This window comes from Salmo trutta, chromosome 17 (assembly GCF_901001165.1).
Source record: "Salmo trutta chromosome 17, fSalTru1.1, whole genome shotgun sequence".
Classification (NCBI taxonomy): domain Eukaryota; kingdom Metazoa; phylum Chordata; class Actinopteri; order Salmoniformes; family Salmonidae; genus Salmo; species Salmo trutta.
The window spans coordinates 50,194,570-50,216,071 of record NC_042973.1 but is presented as its reverse complement, the minus strand read 5'-3'; the positions used below and the strand labels follow the sequence as shown (position 1 = coordinate 50,216,071).

At 42.2% G+C, this 21,502-nt stretch overlaps 1 protein-coding gene across 2 annotated transcripts in view; it reads right to left on the bottom strand.

Annotated features, from left to right (window-relative positions):
* shank2b (SH3 and multiple ankyrin repeat domains 2b) overlaps positions 1–21,502 on the bottom strand; it is a 177,733-nt gene that overhangs the window by 86,876 nt on the left and 69,355 nt on the right. For both annotated transcript variants that reach the window (XM_029697128.1, XM_029697129.1), the window contains 3 exons: positions 18,806–18,872; positions 6,958–7,273; positions 383–543 (listed from right to left, as the gene is read on the bottom strand). In XM_029697128.1, coding sequence (XP_029552988.1) covers positions 383–543; positions 6,958–7,273; positions 18,806–18,872 — 544 coding nt within the window. The remainder of the gene's footprint in view (positions 1–382; positions 544–6,957; positions 7,274–18,805; positions 18,873–21,502) is intronic.

Sequence of the window (21,502 nt, the reverse complement as noted above, 5' to 3'; positions counted from 1 at the left end):
CAATTGAATTTTAAAACTCAAAGTACTGAGGAAAAACACATCAGTAAACGAAATAGTCCTTTTTCCTAAGAGATAAAGCTACTACTGATGTTAGAAATAGCTAGAGTAGGAGTGAGAGTAAATAACTATAGTAAATAAAATTCACTGCAGTCTTTTGCATAAATATCTTGCTTTTAACTGTTTACTTAGTTGGAAAAATCATTTAGCTAAATCTAAGCAGATTACTGATTGACTTCTTAATGACATCCTTCTGAGTGTCTAATACACCCCCCCCCCCCCCCCCCATTAGACTATAAGAACACCCAGTACTCAAGCAGTAGAAAATGTGTCCCAATTTAAACTGGGATACTGGGATACAGCATAGAAAGACCAGGATGTTTACCTTTGACCTTGTCGTTCTTGTACAGGGGGATCTCCCCTTCGGCCTGTGGTTGGTAGGACTGGGTCACCACATAGTGCTTCCCTGGCACAGCACTGTACAGCTTACGCTTGGGCCCCTGGCTGTCTATGCCATCAGAGAAAGCTTCCCGACCCCTGTGTGGGCTGGAGAAGGAGAGGGAAAAAGATTGAGGTTAGGGGAAGGTTAGTCCGTAGTCACAAAAATAGAAACATCATTTTTTTTGTGGTCAAATAAAGTGATTTTCTTAAATGGAGCACAGTCTTTTGGTATAAAGCACTGTGTGGGGATATTCAGGGAACAGGATAGGGAAGAGAAAAAAGTGCAAGGTACATCTTTTCACATAACAGTGAAATGATATGGGTATGTATTTAGTAGGGCTCTATAACCGTGTAACTGCCGATTATGGATGAAGACCGTCATGAAAATAAAATAACTGTCATGAGCGTTTTAATAATAATACTATAAAAAAAAAATGTATCATCAAATTCATTTTAAAGTCGAAAAACTTTACCCGAAAGCAGCAAAGTAAAAGTAAGCTTGGTTTACATATAACAGCCGATATAAAGAGAGACAAGAGGTGGAAAAAATATCATTTGTGTGTGGAAAGAACAGCTGACTGAAGACGGGACGCCCGGGCATTCAAAAAGATATCATGTGTGGTTGAGTCCAGCCAGGAAGGGGAGGAGAGGATAATTATTTTGAATGTATTTATTTTGTATATTTTATAACGGGTGACCAATAATTGTCAACAAAATTCCATTGATCGTCACATCCCTAGTATTTAGTGAACTCTACTCAGTGAGCAGCATGTCATAGTAGCTGAGGAAATTCACTGACAGGAATGAAAGGTTGTACAATGGCCCCCTCTGTCGGGCTGCTGTAAAACTGGCGGCCTACAATGTGAGATCATAGCTGGAACGGGCTCATTAGCCACACTAATGAAAGGAATATAATCAAATCTGTTTTGATCATCAATTTGCTGTTGATATATTCCGTTCCCCACTCAAAAGTCTGACATTCGATAGCATGGAGAAGTAAAATATGTAGCAATTGAGAGACATTACTATTTTATCCAATACTGTCTAAATCTTTTCAAATCTCAGAACCACCAGTACAATTTATCAAATGATTGGATAGTGCTTGGACAGTATAATTACTATGATGGTCCACTCGTATATGTTTACAATCCCTTGGACATTGTTTTATAGTGACGCCTGAGGCAGTAACGAGGCTCTCCTCTGTTGAATACGAATGCTCCTTCTAGCTAATTAAAGCAGCGAACGCTCGCTGTCCATTCGGTTGTTTGGAGTTGCTGTACAGTGTCTGGGTCCCTCCACAGGGGCCCTATTACCACTCCTATCCCAGCCTGTGGTCCAGACCTACTCTCTACACACATCTATTCTACAACACAAGGAGGAGAACAGGGAAACCAATCAGAACTATTATCCACAGAGCTCTTGGCCTTCCCCTGCTTTGTAGAGAGAAATGACACAGGGGAAGAGGACGTAGATGGAAAAATTACAACGTCTTCTGCAATACAGTATGAAGTTAAGGGCCCCAAATTGAGATTCTCTTGTGCATTTAGCACAAGGGCCTTGCACAGCAAAGCTAATTTGCATAGAACATACTTTGTGGACTTTGTTTAGACTTAAAACGGGTAAACATTTTTCATCCGTCAATGTCACTGATACGAACACAGTGTAATTCAACAAGATCTACACCGAAAATGACAACACATTTTGAAGCGCCACAGATGACATGCTGTACTCATGGAGATGATGTAGTATAAACGCCTGACAACCAAGGCAGCAGCAGAGCAGTGATATGTGATGTCCTGGTATGTTCACTTCCTGTGCTCGGCCTGGGGGACGAGAGCCTACCCACCTCGCTGCTCCACCTGCTAGCCCAGGTACACAGCATGACACACACACACACACACACACACACACACACACACACACACACACACACACACACACACACACACACACACACACACACACACACACGCACAAAGGCGATAGAGGCCAGCAGAGCGGCAGAGAGAGAGAGAAAGTGGGCCAGAGGAGAATTCCAGCTGTGGCTGGTGCTTCATTAAGACTCTATAGAGACTCTGTCAAAGTCACAACCAAAGGCATCCCTCATGCTAACTACCTAGTTTAGCATCACTGTAGGTACCTAGTTTAGCATAGCCTCCTCCGCTTAACTGTAGATAGGGACTATACCTTGTAATATCTAATGTACCGACTGCGTGAACGTAAATGGTTTAATCAAGCATCCGGCCAAATTCCGCAGACCAAATTAACCGAGATTAGATAGCATACCACGTGAATCACTATTTCTGTCTAAGTCACAGCCAAAGGCATCCCTCATGCCAACTGGATAGGCTAGCATAGCATAGCCTCCCATCCTTCACACTCTTAGAAAAAAGGGTTCCAAAAGGGGTTTTCAGCTGTCCCCATAGGAACAGCCTTTTTGGTTCCAGGTAGAACACTTTTGGGTTCCATGTAGAAACCTCTGCGGAAAGGGTTCTACATGGAACCCAAAAAGGTTTTACCTGGAGCTAAAAAGATTCAAAGGGTTCTCCTATGGGGACAGCCGAAGAGCCCTTTCAGGTTCTAGATTTTGAGAGTGTGAATCAGTATAAGGGAAAACATGACATACACATCCATTGTGTCTGAGCAGGTGCTGACTATAACAAATTATCAATACAAGTTGGAAAGAGACTCTGCAGAGTCCACACACTGAATACCATGCTCCCAGGGATCGCATACAACACAGTGTGTACATTTGACCTTTATTCAACTAAGCAAGTCAGTTAAGACCAAATTCTTATTTACAATGATGGCCTACCAGGGGAACAGTGGATTAACTGCCTTGCTCAGTGGCAAAAGGACAGATTTTTACCTTATCAGCTCGGGGATTTGATCCAGCAACCTTCCGGTTACTAGCCCAATGCTCTAACTACTAGGCTACCTGCTACCCCATAAAGCATGATCGGGTCTCACCAACAACACCGACATTCACGTTACATAACACTTTTTGTGTAACTACAGCAACACAATTTGAGATTTTATTTGACTTAGCACAGATGCTACACACTTTATAGCCTATAAATGCATAGGCCTAATGTCACTGCCATTCATTCACTGGTAGGTCGAAATCATAAAAACGTGACCTTTGTAAATGGCAACAGTCAAACCAATGTTGACCTTTTAGTCATGACTTTACGGTTAGTAGCCATGGTAGTGTGTGTGTATGTGTGTGTGTGTGTGTGTGTGTGTGTGTGTGTGTGTGTGTGTGTGGAGATGGCAGACCACTGTGACTGACAGCAGCTCACTGCCTGTTACACAGTCAAGCTGTCACATCAGATCCTCCAGATGCTATCGTGGCTTTACACACACTACTGTGTCGAGCCGAGCCAAGCTGTCTTGAGCTGGCTTGGTTACACATCCACCATAGTTGCTGTAAATGTGCTGGAGCCAGCACAGTTTGGTTGGGGTCGACACAATAGTGGGAAAATTGTAATAGTGGGAAAAAGAGAGTCTGGGGGATCTGCTAGAATACTGGGCATCAAATTTAGCAGTGTGATGCAACCAAAATGTGAAAACGGCACCGGATTGCTGCATGATGGAAAGACTATGGAGATAAGGTTAGGCTAACAGACAGGTCTAGGTACTTTAGTGTACATAGCTATAGTGTCGGGTAGGGTTGTTACGGTCATTAAATAGCAACGGGACACTCTTGTGTTGCCATATACCAAATTGGAAGAACACAAGGGTATTGTACTGTGCACGTGTGCTATGGACGGTACGAGACGTAAGAGAAACTTATGAGCGGGATGAATAATAGATCATAAAAAAACTGCAGACGGTGTAAATAACCCAGTGAGAGGTTTATAGGGCACAAGCTACCAACTACCAGCTAGATAACCACCCGTACAAACTATAAAAAGGCACGTCCTTGTTTACCACCAACCAACCATGGTTGATGACCTGTGTCTCAAATGGCACCATATTCCAATCCCTATATAGTCCACCACTTTTAACCACAGCCCATAGAGCTCTGGTCAAAGTAGTGCACTATGTAGGGAATAGGGTGCTATTTGGGGCACAGTCCTGGCTACCAGCTACTCGCCTCTACAAACTACAAAGAGCAAGTCCTTGTTTACCAGCAACCAACCCTGGTTGGCGACATGCTCAAACCCACCCGTCTGTGTTCCAAATGGCATCCTATTGTATATATAGTGCACTACTTTTGACCAGGGCCCATAGGGCTCTGGTCAAAAGTAGTGCACTATGTAGGGAATAGGGTGCCATTTGGGATGGAGTCATGCACAAACCCTTCCCCTCATACCCTGAACCAAAGACAGTGATTACATAAGGATGTTAAATTTGGAAGAGGCAGTCGTGGGTAGAGGTATTTATGCAAAACAAGAACAGGAAGAAAATAGGTCCTCCAACAGCAGCATCAGCCAATGGTTGTGTCTGAATATTGTCACAATGTGTCTATTTTTGATCTACTGCGATGCTGAGGCAAAAACAGATGAGTGTTCATGTAACACTCACTGTCATGGTAAATAATTGCTTCTTTTAAGGTATCATGTCAGGATATATCAGCTTTTCAAGGAAACCGAGTGGCTCAGTTAGTAGAGCATGGCACTTGCAAAGCCAGGGTTGTAGGTTCAATTTCCACGGGGGACCAGTATGAAAAATGTATGCACTCACTACTATAAATTGCTCTGGATAAGATTGTTGGCTAAAATGAGGAAATCAGAAGGAATGGGCTATACGTGTGAGCTGTTTGTCATTGCTCTTTCTAGGTACAGTACGTAAACCAAGATAGAGCATCTACTACAGTACCAAGTACATCAAAAGCAATAATGTAGGTGAATTACCTAATACACTTAAAATAGCAGACTTTAACCCTGCACAGTTATTTAGCACAAGTACTGTCTACGCCTTAGAACTAAATACAGAAAATAATGTATTTTCTATTGACCTCTGAATCATCTTTGTCCACACGGACAACAGTAATGTAATAGCAAACAGCAATTATCCGATCACTTCCGAAATACACTACAGCTGTTAGCGCTTTGCTTTGGTCCGCAGTTGGAGGATATTATCTAACACACCGTGCAGTAAGCTAGTTAGCTGCTAAAACACATATGCACCATATGGCAGTAATGGCCATAGCAACCACTCCAGTAACTAGGGAGGAACTAACGGCGTCCCATTTTAACTGCTCTACTCCAGTAACGGTGCCAGTAATAATGTATTCATACACCAGTAAGCCTGCTGACCTGGCTGAGAGGAGGCCGAGTGAAGGCAATCACAATAACTCATTATGCGTCCTGAACATGGGCTGAACACGGGTAAGCGAAGGGGAGAAAAAAAGGTGCAATTTCCATAGGATCATTTATTATGTGACATCTGTCATTTTTAGATTCAATTTAGATGAATTTCCGTTTTCCTTTTATGTGAGCAGTGAGTAATTGGCATGGCCCACTTACTGAGCCTGCTCTGCTCTCCACAGACCCCCTGCTAGGTGAAGAGATTCACACATTCACACACACTCACACGCAAACACACATCGTCATTAACATGGACCAAAAATGGTCTCAACTCAAATCTGGTGGTACATCACGGTGACAATGACAGATGTGAAGTAGGAGGGTGGGGGGTATATGTGATAAGACCGGGATCCAGGGTATATCTGGGGTAGGGGGTTGGAGTATAAAATTAAGTAAACCAACAGAAAGCAGTTTGCGGAAGTAGGACTGGGGTATTGTTCATGAAGAGTAACAGTTATCACGATTGGCATTGGGAACCCATACACATAAACCAAGTCACAGTGGGACAGCTGTACTGCCAAACTTCTCCTCTGTCTGCCTGTAATTCCTCTCACCCTATTCCCTGTATAGTGTACTACTTTTGACCAGGGCCTCACTCATCCCAACGGAACAAACCCTTCCCTCCCCTGTCTGCAACAGAAACCCCCACTCCAACATTCCCACTTTCATAAGAGTGACTGATTAGACCGATGGTGGAGCACATCTAGAATCTCTACTCCCCCAAGATGCAGTGAACACCAGGGACTGTTTTTGGGCCAACATCCACACACATCCATGAACAAACATCCACACTCTCATGAGAGAGACTGATCCGACCTACAGTGAGTGCCACACATCTACCATCTCTATTCCCCAAGCTGCCATGTGCACCAGGGACTCATTTGGGCCAGATTTTCTGGGCCAAAATCCTTCTTTGTAACTGCACTTTGTTTGTAGAGGTTCTGTAAACTACCAAGGGCACTAATTGGAAAGTCACACCCTATAGCAGTCGCACCCTAAAGTTGGTGACATGGTTTAACTAAACGGAGGGCTAGTAAGCCTGGGCAGCCCCATAACAAATCAGGGCCCACCCATAAGTATTGAGTTATCAATATGGGCCGGGCCCCCCGCTAAAAAAATCCACAATTTAATTTTGGGCACCAGCAAAAGAAGTTGGCAGCCCTCAAGAGTCAATGTATAACTCAAACCCTGGTTGGTGACTGACCTGGGCTGTCGCTGAGGGGTCTGTCTCCGTGCTTCCTCCCCCAGGCGCCCCAGGGAAGGTGAGCGGGGAGGGCGGGGAGCCCCCTTCCCCATGGTCCTGACTGTTCCATTGGGGCTTGGCATCTGCTGCTGCTGGGGCCGACGGGGGGAGAGGCTACGCAGGGGAGAGTGGCTTGGGGACGGCAGGGGTGACCGGTTGTTCACGTTCAGGTTGTTGTCGCTGTTGGAGCGCAAGAGCGTCGGCCGTGGTGCAGCGAGGGTGCTCCGTGGGGCTTGCTTGCGCCGGGCAGGTTGGGCCGGCGCCTCTCGGAAAGGCACTGGAGGGAGGGAGGGAGGGATTAGACCAAGTTTCATTATGGTAGAGTATTACGTCAGATTCTTCATTGTTCCTCTGAAACTCAAATAGAAACAGGTCAGTAAGCAGAATACTCTACACACACACACACACACACACACACACACACACACACACACACACACACACACACACACACACACACACACACACACACACACACACACACACAAACTTCAATTAACAACCTTGAGTCATTAAACATCTTGAGCCTCAATGAAGATGCAAGGAGAGCTCCAAATGCGTTGGGCTCACAGCCTCAGAACAGGCTGCCTGGCTGGCTGTGGAGAGGACTCTATTCCACTCCAGCTATAATAGGAGCCTTGGTGGAATTCCCCTGTGTTTGAAGCAGCGCACAGTGCACACAGCTGAAGCATGATTAATGATGATGTTTATTTCTCCGCTGCCTTCTAAACACCAAGGAGGAAGAGGAGGCTTATATACAGCATCCACATGATTTAACCCTGCAAAGACAGGCCACTTAGTGAGAGAGAAGACACTGCTTTGTAAAACAGCCAAAATCACAGTACACTGTCCAAGGAAAAGGGTCATCTATTTAAAACATCTCCAAAAGACGTCTTACAAAAACAAGTCTATGCATTCCCCCTGAGGAAGATTCAAATCCTGATTGCACAATGTAAAGCAGTGCCAGTGAACCTCCAAAACTCGGTGAAAATATCCACAATAAAATGTACGCCCGTGAGGTATAAAGAGAGGAAAGGTAAGGGAAAGGTAAAATGCCCAACCCACCACTACCTGAACAAGACAGATCCCACACCTTCTTCACCTCTCTCCCAATAATGGTGATATCTGAACGGCCTATCATCAACGGAAGAGGCAAAGCGAATACAGTTATGTTGATACGCTTGGATCTGCTTAATAAAGTGACATATCCTAACAAATGCGTTCTCTGTGTGTCTGTATGACAGTTCAATATAACTCCATCTCTTCTGCAAAAACTCTCAGATTCAATTTACAATTCGCCTGTCGCAAAAATTCATTTCACTTTGTAGAGTCATATACTGTGAGTTGTTGACATTGATCATTATTCGTCGAATCAAGCTACAGTACCAACAACCTAGGATGCGCTCTACAGTATATCCTGTAAACAGACATTACTTTCCCAGGCTGTGTTCTTTGAAAACCGTGGGCCAAAATAGTTAACATCCTCTGGAGACTTTTTGAAGCAGTTATGAAAGCAGCCATCAATATTTAGATTAGCAAAACAAGTTACACAACGGTAACTATTAGTGATTCAACAATTGCCTTAGTTAATGAACAGTTGCTACTAAAACTACATGCTGATTTTTGTTAAGCTAGAACTACCATATCAATTAAAAGGCACGCCACAATGTACAGCATAGAACTCATTCTCTCAGCTTCTGTACGCCACACAAACTTTCAGTCACCACTCAAAACATTGAAAGCCATCAAATTCCTCCAAATCAACTACAACAGCTTACCTTCTTTCTTCAAGGCATTCAGAAAAGACTTCATTTTCCCTCTTTTCCTTATTGCTTAATTATTAATGGAAATGTGGAGAAAGAGTGAACATGAAATGTATCCGAGTTTTGTAGCGTGAAAAAGCAGCAGCGAATAGTTCCAGTGGTATAGAGAGTCACAATGGGAGGGAGAGAGATTGACTGGGCAGGGACAGAGCCAGGCAGTCAGGCACACTGGTGACAGAGAGAGCCCACCCCACATGATTCCGCTTGTCACTGACTATGAGGATGGGTGCACAATGCACCAGCTCCACACATATCCCTTTCCCCCTCTCTCTCACACACAGACACTCTCTCTTGCTCACTCTCTCTCTCTCTCACACACACACACACACACTCTCTCTCTCTCACACACACACACACAGACACAATCTCGTTCTCTCTCACACACAATCTCGCTGTCTCTCACAGACACACTCTCTCTCTCTCTCGGACACACACTTACTCTCTCACAGACACACACAATCACTCTCTCTCATAGACACACACTCGCTCTCTCTCACAGACACACACTCGCTCTCTCTCACAGACACACTCTCGGTCTCTCTCACAGACACACACTTCTCTCTCACAGACACACTCTCGCTCTCTCTCACAGCTTCACCCAGGTTCACAGCTCATAGACAAGCAGCACAGGATATCAGGCTTGACTTGAAGCAGCAAGAGTATGTCCATTATTATAATCATCACGGATTGGGAGAATTCAACTAAACCACATCAACTATGATTATTATCATTAGCACTGCCAGCTGTATCAACTAGAGTAAGTGCGGCATTAATTAAAACTACTTCAATAACAAGTTAATGATATTGCCATAGATGACAGGACAGGCACATGTTCAATATGTGACTGTCAAACATGGTGAAGAGATGCGTCGCTTGCAATTCCATAGCACCCAAATGAGACATGCAATGTTCAGTGGGAGATGGGATTTTAACCCTTGCTTTCGCGGGAACAGCTGTATCGGAAACAAACCCTTTGTGTTGCTAGGCAACCTTAGCGAGGATGTCTAAATTTGTCACTTGCAAGTTGCTTGTTGGTTGTGAAATGATCTGACTCCTTACGTATATTATGGTGTTTCCACAGCCCTTGCAACCAATCATTGACAGTACAAGACACATTCCAAATCCAATGGGAATGTGATAGAAATTAAGAAATGTTCTGATATTATAAAATGTTATAATGTCAGACTCAGCACCTCTTCAGAATACCTTTGTGACTTTCATTGGGGAAACAACATAATGAATTCAGAGCCTGGCATTTGGAAATATCCCTACCATCAACATTGCTCAAAATCTATCTCAAACCATTGGTGTGGTCATTGGTTGCCTAGCTGAATAAATATATAGGAATCAGTCCGTTTAATGCAACATTTTCACTTACTCTGATGGTTTAGGAAATGATGATGATAGCTCTATACTAGATCTCGTGCCGTAAAATGTGCTGTCTATGACGAATTTCAAAGCATTGTGACTTCAAACCAGCTTAAAATCTAACATCTAAACGACTGTAGGCTACAGGGGAACTGTGGATGGGGGAATCCCTATGGATCACCTCTTCGCTTCTCCGGTATACAGACTGCTAGATACAGCGCCTTGCAAAAGTATTCACCCCCTTGGCGTTTTTTTTCCATTTTGTTGCATTACAACCTGTAATTTAAATGGCTTTTTATTTGGATTTCATGTAATGGACATACACAAAATAGTCCAGATTGGTGAAGTGAAATGAAAAGAAAAGAAGAAAAGTGGTGCGTGCCTTCAGTTGAAGTCAGAAGTTTACATACACTTATGTTGGAGTGATTAAAACTCATTTTTCAACCACTCCACAAATTTCTTGTTAACAAACTATAAGTCGGTTAAGACATCTACTTTGTGCATGACACAAGTAATTTTTCCAACAATTGTTTACAGACAGACTATTTCACCTATAATTCACTGTATCACAATTCCAGTGGTTCAGAAGTTTACATACACTAAGTTGACTGTGCCTTTAAACAGCTTGCAAAATTCCAGAAAATTATGTCATGGCTTTAGAAGCTTTTGATAGGCTAATTGACATTATTTGAGTCAATTGGAGGTGTACCTGTGGATGTATTTCAAGGCCTACCTTCAAACTCAGTGCCACTTTGCTTGACATCATTGGAAAATCAAAAGAAATCAGTCAAAGACCTAAAAAAAAAAAATTGTAGACTTCCACAAGTCTGGTTCATCCTTGGGAGCAATTTACAAACGCCTGAAGGTACCACATTCATCTGTACAAACAATAGTACGCAGTTTAAACACCATGGGACCACGCAGCCGTCATACCGCTCAGGAAGGAGACGCGTTCTGTCTCCTAGAGATGAACGTACTTTGGTGCGAAAAGTGTAAATCAATCCCAGAACAACAGCAAAGGACCTTGTGAAGATCCTGGAGGAAACAGGTACAAAAGTATCTATATCCACAGTAAAACGAGTCCTATATTGACATTACCTGAAAGGCCGCTCTGTGAAGAAGAAGCCACTGCTCCAAAAACGCCATAAAAAAGCCAGACTATGGTTTGCAACTGCACATGGGGACAAAGATCATACTATCTGGAGAAATGTCCTCTGGTCTGATGAAACAAAAATAGAACTGTTAGGCCATAATGACCATCGTTATGTTAGGAGAAAAAAGGGGGAGGCTTGCAAGCCGAAGAACACCATCCCAACCGTGAAGCACGGGGGTGGCAGCATCATGTTGTGGGGGTGCTTTGCTGCAGGAGGGACTGGTGCACTTCACAAAATAGATGGAATCATGTGGAAGGAAAATTATGTGGATATATTGAAGCAACATCTTAAGACAGTTAAAGCTTGGTCGCAAATGGGTCTTCCAAATGGACAATGACCCCAAGCATATTTCCAAAGTTGTGGCAAAATGGCTTAAGGACAACAAAGTCAAGGCATTGGAGTGGCCATGACAAAGCCCTGACCTCAATCCTATAGAAAATGTGTTGGCAGAACTGAAAAAGCGTGTGCAAGCAATGAGGCCTACAAACCTGACCCAGTCAGGAGGAATGGGCCAAAATTCACCCAACTTATTGTGGGAAGCTTGTGGAAGGCTTCTCAAAACGTTTGACCCAAGTAAAACAATTTAAAGGCAGTGCTACCAAATACTAATTGAGTGAATGTAAACTTCTGACCCACTGGGAATGTGATGAAAGAAATAAAAGCTGAAATAAATCATTCTCTCTACTAATATTCTGACATTTCACATTTTTTAAATAAAGTGGTGATCCTAACGGACCAAAGACAGGGAATTTTTTTGAGGATTAAATGTCAGGAATTGTGAAAAACGGAGTTTAAATGTATTTTGCTAAGGTGTATGTAAACTTCCGACTTCAACTGTTGGTATTCACCCCCTTTGCTATGAAGCTCCTAAATAAGATCTGGTGCAACCAATTACCTTCAGAAGTCACATAATAAGTTAATTAGTCCACCTGTGTGCAATCTAAGTGTCACATGATCTGTCACATGATTTCAGTATATATACCTGTTCTGAAAGGCTCCAGATTCTGCAACACCACTAAGCAAGGGGCACCACCAAGCAAGTGGCGCTATGAAGACCAAGGAGCTCTCCAAACAGGTCAGGGACAAAATTGTGGAGAAGTACAGACCAGGGTTGGGTTCTAAAAAAATATCAGAAACTTTGAATATCCCACAGAGCACCATTAAATCCATTATTAAAAAATTGAAAGAATATGGCACCAGAACAAACCTGCCAAGAGAGGGCCGCCCACCAAAACTCACAGACCAGGCATGGAGGGCATTAATTGGAGAGGCAACAAAGAGACCAAAGATAACCCTGAAGGAGCTGCAAAGCTCCACAGCGGAGATTGGAGTATCTGTACATAGGACCACTTTAAGCCATACACTCCACAGAGCTGGGCTTTACGGAAGAGTGGCCAGAAAAAAATAAGCAAACATGTTTGGTGTTCGCCAAAAGGCATGTGGGAAACTTCCCAAACATATGGAAGAAGGTACTGTGGTCAGATGAGACTACAATTGAGCTTTTTGGCCATCAAGGAAAACGCTATGTTTGGCGCAAACCCCACACCTCGAGAACACCATCCCCAGTGAAGCATGGTAGTGGCAGCATCATGCTGTGGATGAAAAACATCATGAATGTTTTTCATCAGCAGGGACTGGGAAACTGGTCAGAATTGAAGGAATGATGGATGGCGCTAAATACAGGGAAAGTCTTGAGGGAACATGTTTCAGTCTTCCAGAGACTTGAGACTGGGACGGAGGTTCACCTTCCAGTAGGACAATGACCCTAAACATACTGTTAAAGCACCACTCGAGTGGTTTAAAAGCTTCTTGCAGATCATTGGGACGCTAGCGTTCCATCTGGCCAACATCCGGTGAAATCGCAGAGCGCGAAATTCAAATTAAATTACTATAAATATTTAACTTTCATGAAATAACAAGTGCAATACATCAAAATAAAGCTTAACTTGTTGAAAAATACTTTACGGCGAAAGCAAACTGTGCGATTATCTGAGGACAGCGCCCAGCACACAAATGCATAACAAATCATTTTTAACCAGGGAGTTGCGACATGAAAGTCAGAAATAGCGATATAATATATGCCTTACCTTTGAAGATCTTCTTCTGTTGGCACTCCAAAAGGTCCCAGATACATTACAAATGGTCCTTTTGTTCGATACAGTCCTTCTTTATATCCATAAAAACTCAGTTTAGCTGGCGCGCTTCAGTCAATAATCCACTCGGTTTCCTTCCTTCAAAATGCATACAAAATGCATACAAAAAACACTACAGCCAAAATGGGAGCCACTACAACTTCTCCCTAATTTTTCCAAAAACCAGCCTAAAACTCTTTCTAAAGACTGTTGACATCTAGTGGAAGCCCTAGAAACTGCAATCGGGGGCGATTTTGCCCTATTGTAAAAGTGCCATCCATTGAAATCAGTGGTATGCTGAATAAAAAAAAAAACAATAATGGTTTGTCCTCGGGGTTTCGCCTGCCATTTCTGTTCTGTTATAGTCACAGACATTATTTTAACAGTTTTAGAAACTTTAGAGTGTTTTCTATCTATATGCATATCCTAGCTTCTGGGCCTGAGTAGCAGGCAGCTTACTTTGGGCACGCTTTTCGTCCGGATGTCAAAAACACCACCCCCTGTGCCAAAGAAGTTAAGGGGAAACATTTAAATGTCTTGGAATGGCCTCTTCAAAACCCAGACCTCAATCCAATTGAGAATCTATGGTATGACTTAAAGATTGCTGTACACCAGCGGAACCCATCCAACTTGATGGAGATGGAGCAGTTTTGCCTTGAAGAATGGACAAAACCCCAGTGGCTAGATGTGCCAAGCTTATAGAGACATACCCGAAGAGACTTGCAGCTGTAATTGCTGCGAAAGGTGGCTCTACAAACTATTGACTTTGGGGGGGTGAATAGTTATGCACGCTCAAGTTTTCTGTTTTTTTGTGTTATTTCTTGTTTGTGTTACAATAAAAAAATATTTTGCATTTTCAAAGTGGTTGGCATGTTGTATAGATAGAATTATACATACACCCCAAAAATCCATTTGAATTCCAGGTTGTAAGGCAACAAAATAGGAAAAATGCCAAGGGGGTGAATACTTTCACAAGCCACTGTAGCAACCTGACAACCACCGCTCTTCTCTCCAAGGAATAACATTAACTCTTCAAAACCTGAACATTTGCATTAAAACATCAACCACTCAATCAATCAAACACAACACAAATTAATGAGCAGCTTGTGCTGGAATAGATCGATCGCAAAGAGTGTAAAATACTGAGGAACCATCTTGTTTGAGCATCACACACCCCGAGTGATGGATCCATAGAGATAGGAAATGAGATAGAACACTTCTGGCATCGCATGAATCACCGCATAGATCAGTGTGGCTCAGTTGGTAGAGCATGGTGTTTGCAACGCCAGGGTTGTGGGTTCGATTCCCACTGGGGACCAGTAAGAAAAAAAAAATGAAATGTATGCATTCACTACTGTAAGTTGCTCTGGATAAGAGCGTCTGCTAAAATGACTAAAATGTTTAAAAAAATACAGTAGATCATACAATGACGCAAGGCAGATAATTGTTCACAGGACATTGATGTAAACAACACTAATGAGTTAAAAATGTTTTGAGAAAAATAACCATCAATGCCTAGATGTATACTATATAAAGAGGCTACCTCCCTACCCATGAGTCTCCCATCATCATCATCGAGGAGCCGAAGATTCAGATCCCCTAAGCCTATTATCACATGGATCTGGGAACCATGGCAACCACTGGGTAGCTATATGTGACAATGATTTACATAGTTGACTGTTGAACAAGGCAGATACTATAGGTTTTCAGGTCATGACTGTACGCAGAAGTGTCATGCCCATAAGGGGCACAAGGGCACATGCCCCCTCAGATTTGTCAGTAATTACATAACTTCATTTTTAAGCTGACGTTTTATCATAATTAAAATTTAAAAAAAGATATGCCAGCTGTATTTTGCGGAGGGGACACACTGACTGGAGCAAGCAAAGAGTACCCCGCCTATTCACCCTAGTAAGTAGTTCCTTCCAAGGTGTCATGACTGTACGATATGATAGTATCTAGCGTCCTGCCTATCTACATACTCACACATTCTACACTGACACTCCAACACACACACACACACACACTTTTTCACACTCTTCCCATATGCTCCTGCTATTCTGTTTATCATCTATCCTGATTACCTAGTCACTTTTACCCCTACCTACATGTACATATTACCTCAATTACCTCAACTACATCATACCCCTGCACATTCACTCGGTACTGGTACTCCTGATAAATAGCCTCTTTAATGTTATTTTATTGTGTTACTATTGTTTTTGTATTTTTATGCTATTTTTTTACTTTTAATTTGATCAAGCTATGTAGCCTATTGATTCCTTCTTGATGAATAAATCAAATGCAAATGTTTTGTTGTTTCTCTGTAATACTAGCCACCTAGCAATTTTATGAAGTTGGCTTTAGCTAGCCAGCTAGATAGGTTCCAAATTTCCCGACCTCATAGCTAGCTACCAAGCCATTTCAGGCTATCAATCAAGTTAGAGTAAGTTGTCAAACTATCTTAGCTGGCATGCCAACTGGCAAGGTTGCTAGACTTTCGAAAATACTAAAATTGCGTTACGATACCAAATACCACTGTGGCAGTTGTATTAAAATCCTAAAAGGCATAAAGGTTCTTACCCTTTCCTGCAGTCAAATGACCAAATCGCCCTCTACTGGCCTCATGGGTGGAATGTTATTAATATTTTTCATAATTTTATAATTAATAAACATTTTATTTGATTCCAAATATCAGTTTTTTCTATGCCAACTGATTTTGTTATATTTTAGTCTTTTGTGTTGTAAATAAAGTGTACTATTGGGATGCAAACATTTTATACATCTCAACTATATATCTGACATGGTACAAGTGTCTTCTTTTTTTAAAGCTCATAACCATGTGTGTGAGGTGTATACTTTTGTTTAAGATTACTAAGAAACACTCTGTGTGACTCTTGTTTAGCCCACTGCAGTAATTGATTCTTTAACCTATGTGCACCCCTCCCCCCTCCATCGCCACATACTCCGTGCCCCCTCTAAAATAATGGGTGCATGACGCCCCTGTCTGTAGGTATGCTGTTGTACTATATCATACACAGTAGTTATAAATGAACATGTACTGAGGTCCACTGCTACGAAGACTTTTCAGTTTCACTGTCAGATCAGATAGAAGATGTTCAGCAATTTACAAAAGAAGGTAACAAAACATTAAGAAGCGATGACGGAATGGAAAACAGAGAGAAAAAAAATACTCTTGTGAGGTTGAAAATGCATGACAAAATGAGTTACTGGATGTGTCAGTGCCTATTTGGAGAGGAAAAGACAGAAATGCTCCGGCAATTGCACAGTAAGATTGCTGGCAGTAGCATTATGTTGACAGCATGCCAGAAGGCCGAGGAGAGTTCATAATGTCAAAACCATGGCCTTAGGACACAGGAAAGACCTGACTCCAGCAGTTACAAAGTGACAAGCAAAGAAAGATTAGAGAGAATCCCCATCACCAGCACCTTAGGGCACCTGGCAGCTTCATTAAATAGTACCCGCCAAACACCAGTCTCAATGTCAACAGTGAAGAGGCGACTCCGGAATGCTGGCCTTCTAGGCAGAGTTGCACAGAAAAAGCCATATCTCAGACTGGCCAATAAAAAGAAAAGATTAAGATGGGCAAAAGAACACATACACTGGACAGAGGAACTCTGCCTAGAAGGCCAGCATCCAGGAGTTGCCTCTTCACTGTTGACATTGAGACTGGTGTTTTGCGGGCACTATTTAATGAAGCTGCCAGTTGAGGACTTGTGAGGCGTCTGTTTCTCAAACTAGACACCCTAATGTACTTGTCCTCTTGCTCAGTTGTGCATCAGGGCCTCCCACTCCTCTTTCTCTTCTGGTTAAAGCCAGTTTGTGCTGTTCTATGAAGGGAGTAGTACACAGCGTTGTACGAGATCTTCAGTTTCTTGGCAAATTCTCGCATGGAATAGCCTTCATTTCTCAGAACAAGAACAGACTGACGAGTTTCAGAAGAAACGTTCTTTGTTTCTGGCCATTTTGAGCCTGTAATCAAACCCACAAATGCTGATGCTCCAGATACTCAACTAGTCTAAAGAAGGCCAGTTTTATTGCTTCTTTAATCAGAACAATAGTTTTCAGCTGTGCTAACATAATTGCAAAAGGTTTTCTAATGATCAATTAGCCTTTTAAAATTATGAACTTGGATTCGCTAACACAACGTGCCATTGGAACACAGGAGTGATGGTTGCTGATAATGGGCCTCTGTACACCTATGGAGATATTTCATTAAAAATCAGGCGTTTCTAGCTATAATAGTCATTTACGACATTAACAATGTCTACACTTTATTTCTGATCAATTTTATTTTATTTTAAAGGACCAAAATGTTTATTTTCTTTCAAAAACAGACATTTCTAAGTGACCCCAAACTTTTGAACGGTAGTGTACACTCTTAGAAAAAAGTGTTCAAAAAGGGTTCTTTGGCTGTCCCTGTAGGAGAACCCTTTTTGGTGCCAGGTAGAACTCGAGGTGGAAAGGGTTTTACATGGAACCAAAAAGGGTTCTACCTGGAACAAAAAGGGTTCTACCTGGAACAAAATTGGGTTCTTCAAAGGGTTCTCCTATGAGGACAGACGAAGAACCCTTTTAGATAGCACCTTTTTTTCTAAGAGTGTAGTGTGAGGATAAGAGAGGATGGATGTGCCCTTTGTGAACAATAGAGGGAGATTGTCCCATTCATATCAAAGACAACCACTGGAACACTGTTCTTAGTTCTCAAAGGCATGCTGTCTTTTTAGAGGTATTCTATAGTGTACTACATACAGTACACATTATACATTAAGGTAACCTATTATAAAGAGTACACTTTATAAATGTGTGTGTGTGTTTGTTTGTTATGTGCGTTCATGCGCACATGCGTGTGTGTATGTGTGCATGCAGGATGTGTGTGATGCGTGTGTGTGTGTGTTCTCATCCCAGTCTCTCTACTCTGCACTATGTAGGTCAGCTCCACTGTGTACTGTGGCTAAGTGTGGAAGTAGATGTGGGATTGGAGCAGAAAACTGACTGTCTATAGGTGAGAGAGGAACCACAGTGCAGGTCCATCAAACTGTAAACAGCAGGGCCCATTCAGAGAGGAAGATCTTTGGTCAACAACATACAACATTTATAAAGAAGCACATGAAGTGGACATGACTTGAATCCCATTCAATTCAACAGATTTGCTTGCAACCATTTCCTAGCCTGGTCAACCATACTGACTGCTGCGCTCAATGGTTTACCAGTCTCACCATTTCCTATATTAAAACAAGAACGTTTTTTCTTCTTCTCTTAAATAAACCCAGTTTAGACACACATATAGGTGTTTAGTTCAGTAACTTACCAATATCAGTCTCTTTGTGATTCTTGATTAATTCTGCCAATTCAAAGTTCCCCGCGATGATGGCCACCTGGAACAGAATGATAGATTTTTCTTTTGGCATTTATCATAGTAGCATTTTTAAATCACGCAAAATGGCTGACCTATGGTATTCATAGTAGAAAATTCCTGACTACCTGCTCTGATGGCCTCCCACATGCGGTGCCTCAGTTATTTGCCAGAAAACAACTTAATACCCATTGTCGAAGGACTCACTTTTATGAAATGCAACCTGAAATTATTATAGCTACTAATAATAACCCAATAAACAGCAGCCTGGTAAGAGTTGTACTGTAGTGGGTGGAGGACAGCAGAGCTATAGCCACAGTGGGTGAGTCAACACATATCCAGCCAGTAGACCCTGCCGGCTAAGGCCACCTTTAGCTAGTCTTACATAAGTCAGGTCAGTGGAGTAGGAGAAACGACTTGAGGCTGTGGCTGCATCAAAGCAGGTCGACCATAGTTTAGTCACTGAAGACAAAGTCCATTCAAAGTCTCCACCTGAATCATACAGTACCTCTCATGAATATCCAGCTAGTTCAGTCACTGAAAAGATCAAGTGAAATCACAACTTGAATCGCTACTTATCATGGAAATAAACTGAATAAACTCATCCCTCCTTTACAAATATGAAAATGTCTCCGTATTGAAAAACAAATAACATTTTCCTTAATGATGCGTAAGTGAAAATTATCCCAAAGTATACTTCCATTTTCAATACCACAACTGAAATGAGTGCAATGAACCTATCAATGTAATACAGCAATGACCTTACAGTAAGCTACCGTATATTGGATTGGAGTAGTAGTGCTGTAATGTAATGCCAGCTAGAGTGTAGAACGAGGCTGTATAATCTCCAGCTGATGGTTTGATGATGAGAGCCAGGAGGTCCTCTCTGGGAGTGACAACACATGTCATGACTCCTGCTTCCCAGCTCATCTCCCAGAAACAACCTTCTGCTACAGTATAACCACAATGATAGCCTACTAGAACCCTTCTGCTAAAACGATTATACCCCCTCTTAACTCTGCACAGCAAAGTACACCATACGCGCTCCACTCTCTGCTCTGCTGTCTGTTTACCTGGTCCCAAACCATATGGAGGTAAGTTATGATGGCTGGGCAGAGAGGGACAGAGAGAAACCGACAGACAGGAAAACAAGGGGACCACAGAAACAGAGAGCAGAAGGAGGGTGAGAGAGAGAGTGGGAGAGAGAGATAAGATGGAGAGGGGGATGAGGAAGGATATGAGGCAGGGAAGGATTACCTTGTCCCAAACCATATGGAGATAAGGTGAGGTATGACGGCAGGGTGTACTAGGAAGTGGAGCGGGATGTGATTTTAGGATGAAAGTGGGTCAGAAAAGAGGAGCAAGAAGTGAAGTGGTCCAATTTGCTCTGAATCAGTGATGCGTCCCAAATGGCACCCTGTTCCCTCTATAGTGCACTACTTTTGATCAGGGCCCATAGTGCACTATATAGGAAATAGGGTGCCATTTGGGATGCTACCTTAATCTCAGCTTTTAAATTGTCACCATCAGTCAGCAGATGCCTGTTTAACTGGGAAGACTTAATCAGAATTTGATTGGCTGTGGTGAATGCGGTTTATGGACCCCTTCAAATTAGCTGTAATTAAGGAGTCATTGAGGCAAGAAACAATTTCAGAAGTATGAAGGGATGAATGAATAATAGAGAGAATTTGAGGACGCATCAGCGCTCAGCGGAAATGTACATTACATAAACAGCAACACTCCACTGACTCCAACATGATGCAAGAGAAGACAGTTGGCTCAGCTGGGTATCAGACCAAGTAATAGGAGTTCAGAGTAACTGAGGATGAGTTCAGACTGCTAAGAAAGCATGAAGAGGTAAAGAGGGGATTTGGTGAAAAATGTTCAACTTTGAACCATAAACATACGACAATGGGAGACTCTTTCCCAGAATAAACATTATTTGTGTTTGTGTGCTTGGTACTAATGTACCTCATGCAGTAGTTCTTATTTTGCCATGCTAATGAAATAGCAATATGCCTTAACAGCTATAAAGGCCTGCTGCCAGTAAAATAAAATAGGTCAAAACAATGTGTGTGTGAATTCACGGCTCAATTATTTGTGGGATATGGAATTACTGAATCTGCATGAAAACTAGTGTGCAGATGGTAAACAGAATAGGAATGATGAATTGGAAAAATATAACATACAGCCAACTATAGCTAGAAAGCTATTTCGATATCTATTCAATATGTTTTACTTCAACCCCCAAAATGCATCACACCTGCAGTATGACACGGTGGAATGCTGACACATGCATGTAAACAACAATTAAAACATGAATAATTATCCCAGGACCCCTGACTGCTTGTTCACAGCTACATAAAAGACTACCATATAAGGAACCACTGACTCATATAGTGCTTCGCTTAAATCAGTAACAAACCTATTGCATTTCCCTTCTGAAACGGCAAGTGATCAAAATGAGACCGAAAACACAGACTTAGACTTGTCACCTGCCTGCAAAAATAGTATCACATACTACACTACTGTAACAAGCTCTCTACTGATGTAATTCATCTGAGAAAAGAAGTAATGGAAAAAATGGATGACCATTATATAGCATACCATATAGAAGAATGAAGCAATGTACTGGCCATGTGAGATGACAGA